General features: G+C 65.2%; 1 protein-coding gene across 2 annotated transcripts in view; it reads right to left on the bottom strand.

Moving 5' to 3' along the window:
- LOC119585611 (homeobox protein prospero-like) overlaps window positions 1–1254 on the bottom strand; it is a gene marked incomplete at its 5' end in the record, with an annotated part of 25587 nt that overhangs the window by 23285 nt on the left and 1048 nt on the right. For both annotated transcript variants that reach the window (XM_037934281.1, XM_037934280.1), the window contains 1 exon segment: window positions 50–1254. In XM_037934281.1, the coding sequence (XP_037790209.1) occupies window positions 50–1254 (1205 nt within the window).

Here is a 1254-nt window from a genome sequence, read left to right on the forward strand (position 1 = left end):
CGATAAAAAATGGATAAAATAGAGGAAAACACAACCACTGGATATTTACGTTCAGCTGCATAAAAGGATATAGTAGGCTGGACTCCATCATAGTGTGTGTCGGCGGGCGAGCAGTCGGATGCCCGGTCGTGGTCGCCTCCGTGGAGGAAGCGGGAGAAGGAGTCAGGCGAGGTTGCCGCCAGCAGCGCCGGGTGCAGGAGAGGGTGCGGGTGAGGAGGCGGAGGCCCTGCAGGAGACTCCTCGCGCCGGTCCATGGGAGGTGACGACCGATGCCCGTAATAGTTGGGGTACAAAAGGCCCGTGTCGTGTAAGGAGGGGTTGGGGATGGCTACGGAGGTAGGCAGTGAGACTGGCAGAAGAGGTGGAGGCTGTGGGAAGGAGGTAGGGCGTTGATGTGGGTGGTGGAGTGGCGGTGGGGGCGGGGAGTTGCGAGGGGAGTTGGGGCCGCCTCCCCCCATCGAGGGCAGGGGGCCGTATCGCGGGAAGTCCTCAAGGAGGCGACCCACCGTGCGGGGCGTGAGGCGAGAGTCCGTCACCTTATGGCGCTTCTTCTTGGGCGTGACCACCAGCGGGAGGGCCTCGTCCTGCTCGGGCTCGAGGCCGCCGTAGGGCGACGTCTGGCCCGTGGGGATCATGCCGCCCATGGGGGGCATGTTGCCGTGGAAGAACCCGTGGGGGGGCTTGTAGAGAGGGGGGCGGAGGTGGTTGAGGTTGAGGGCGTTTTCGCTGCCGGGGTAGGGCGAGAGGTTGAGGGGGCCGTGGGGGTTGGGGATGCCGTTGACCCGGGGCATCTGCGGGGGCATGCGGTCGGGCATCTTCTGCGACCTGGGGGAGCGGGACCGTTCCATGAGTTGCGAGGCGATGTCCCGGTTGAGCTGCTCGGCGGCAACCTCTGCCTGCTTGGTCAGGAGCTTCCTCTGCTGCACGTACTTGTTCACGATGGTGTCGATGATGACGGCCAGCGACGCCGTGATCTCCGTCTTGAGCACGTCCGCCAGGCCCTCCAGGTCGGTCACCTGCGAGCCCATGCTGATGTTCCGCAGCAGCTGCAGCTTCTCCGACAGGTCCGTGGTGTTCTTGAGGTCGTTCTCGCGCTGCAGCCTCGCCTCCTGGTTGCGGATGAGGCGCTGGGCGTAGTCGAGGAGGTAGGACGAGGCGTCGTTCGAGTCGGACGACGTGGAGGTAGGCGGTTTCGGCGAAGGAGGCCGCTGGGGGTCGGGCGTCCGGCGGCGCACGCTGAGGTCGATCTGTAGG

Source organism: Penaeus monodon, chromosome 20 (assembly GCF_015228065.2).
Source record: "Penaeus monodon isolate SGIC_2016 chromosome 20, NSTDA_Pmon_1, whole genome shotgun sequence".
NCBI classification, from domain to species: Eukaryota; Metazoa; Arthropoda; class Malacostraca; order Decapoda; family Penaeidae; genus Penaeus; species Penaeus monodon.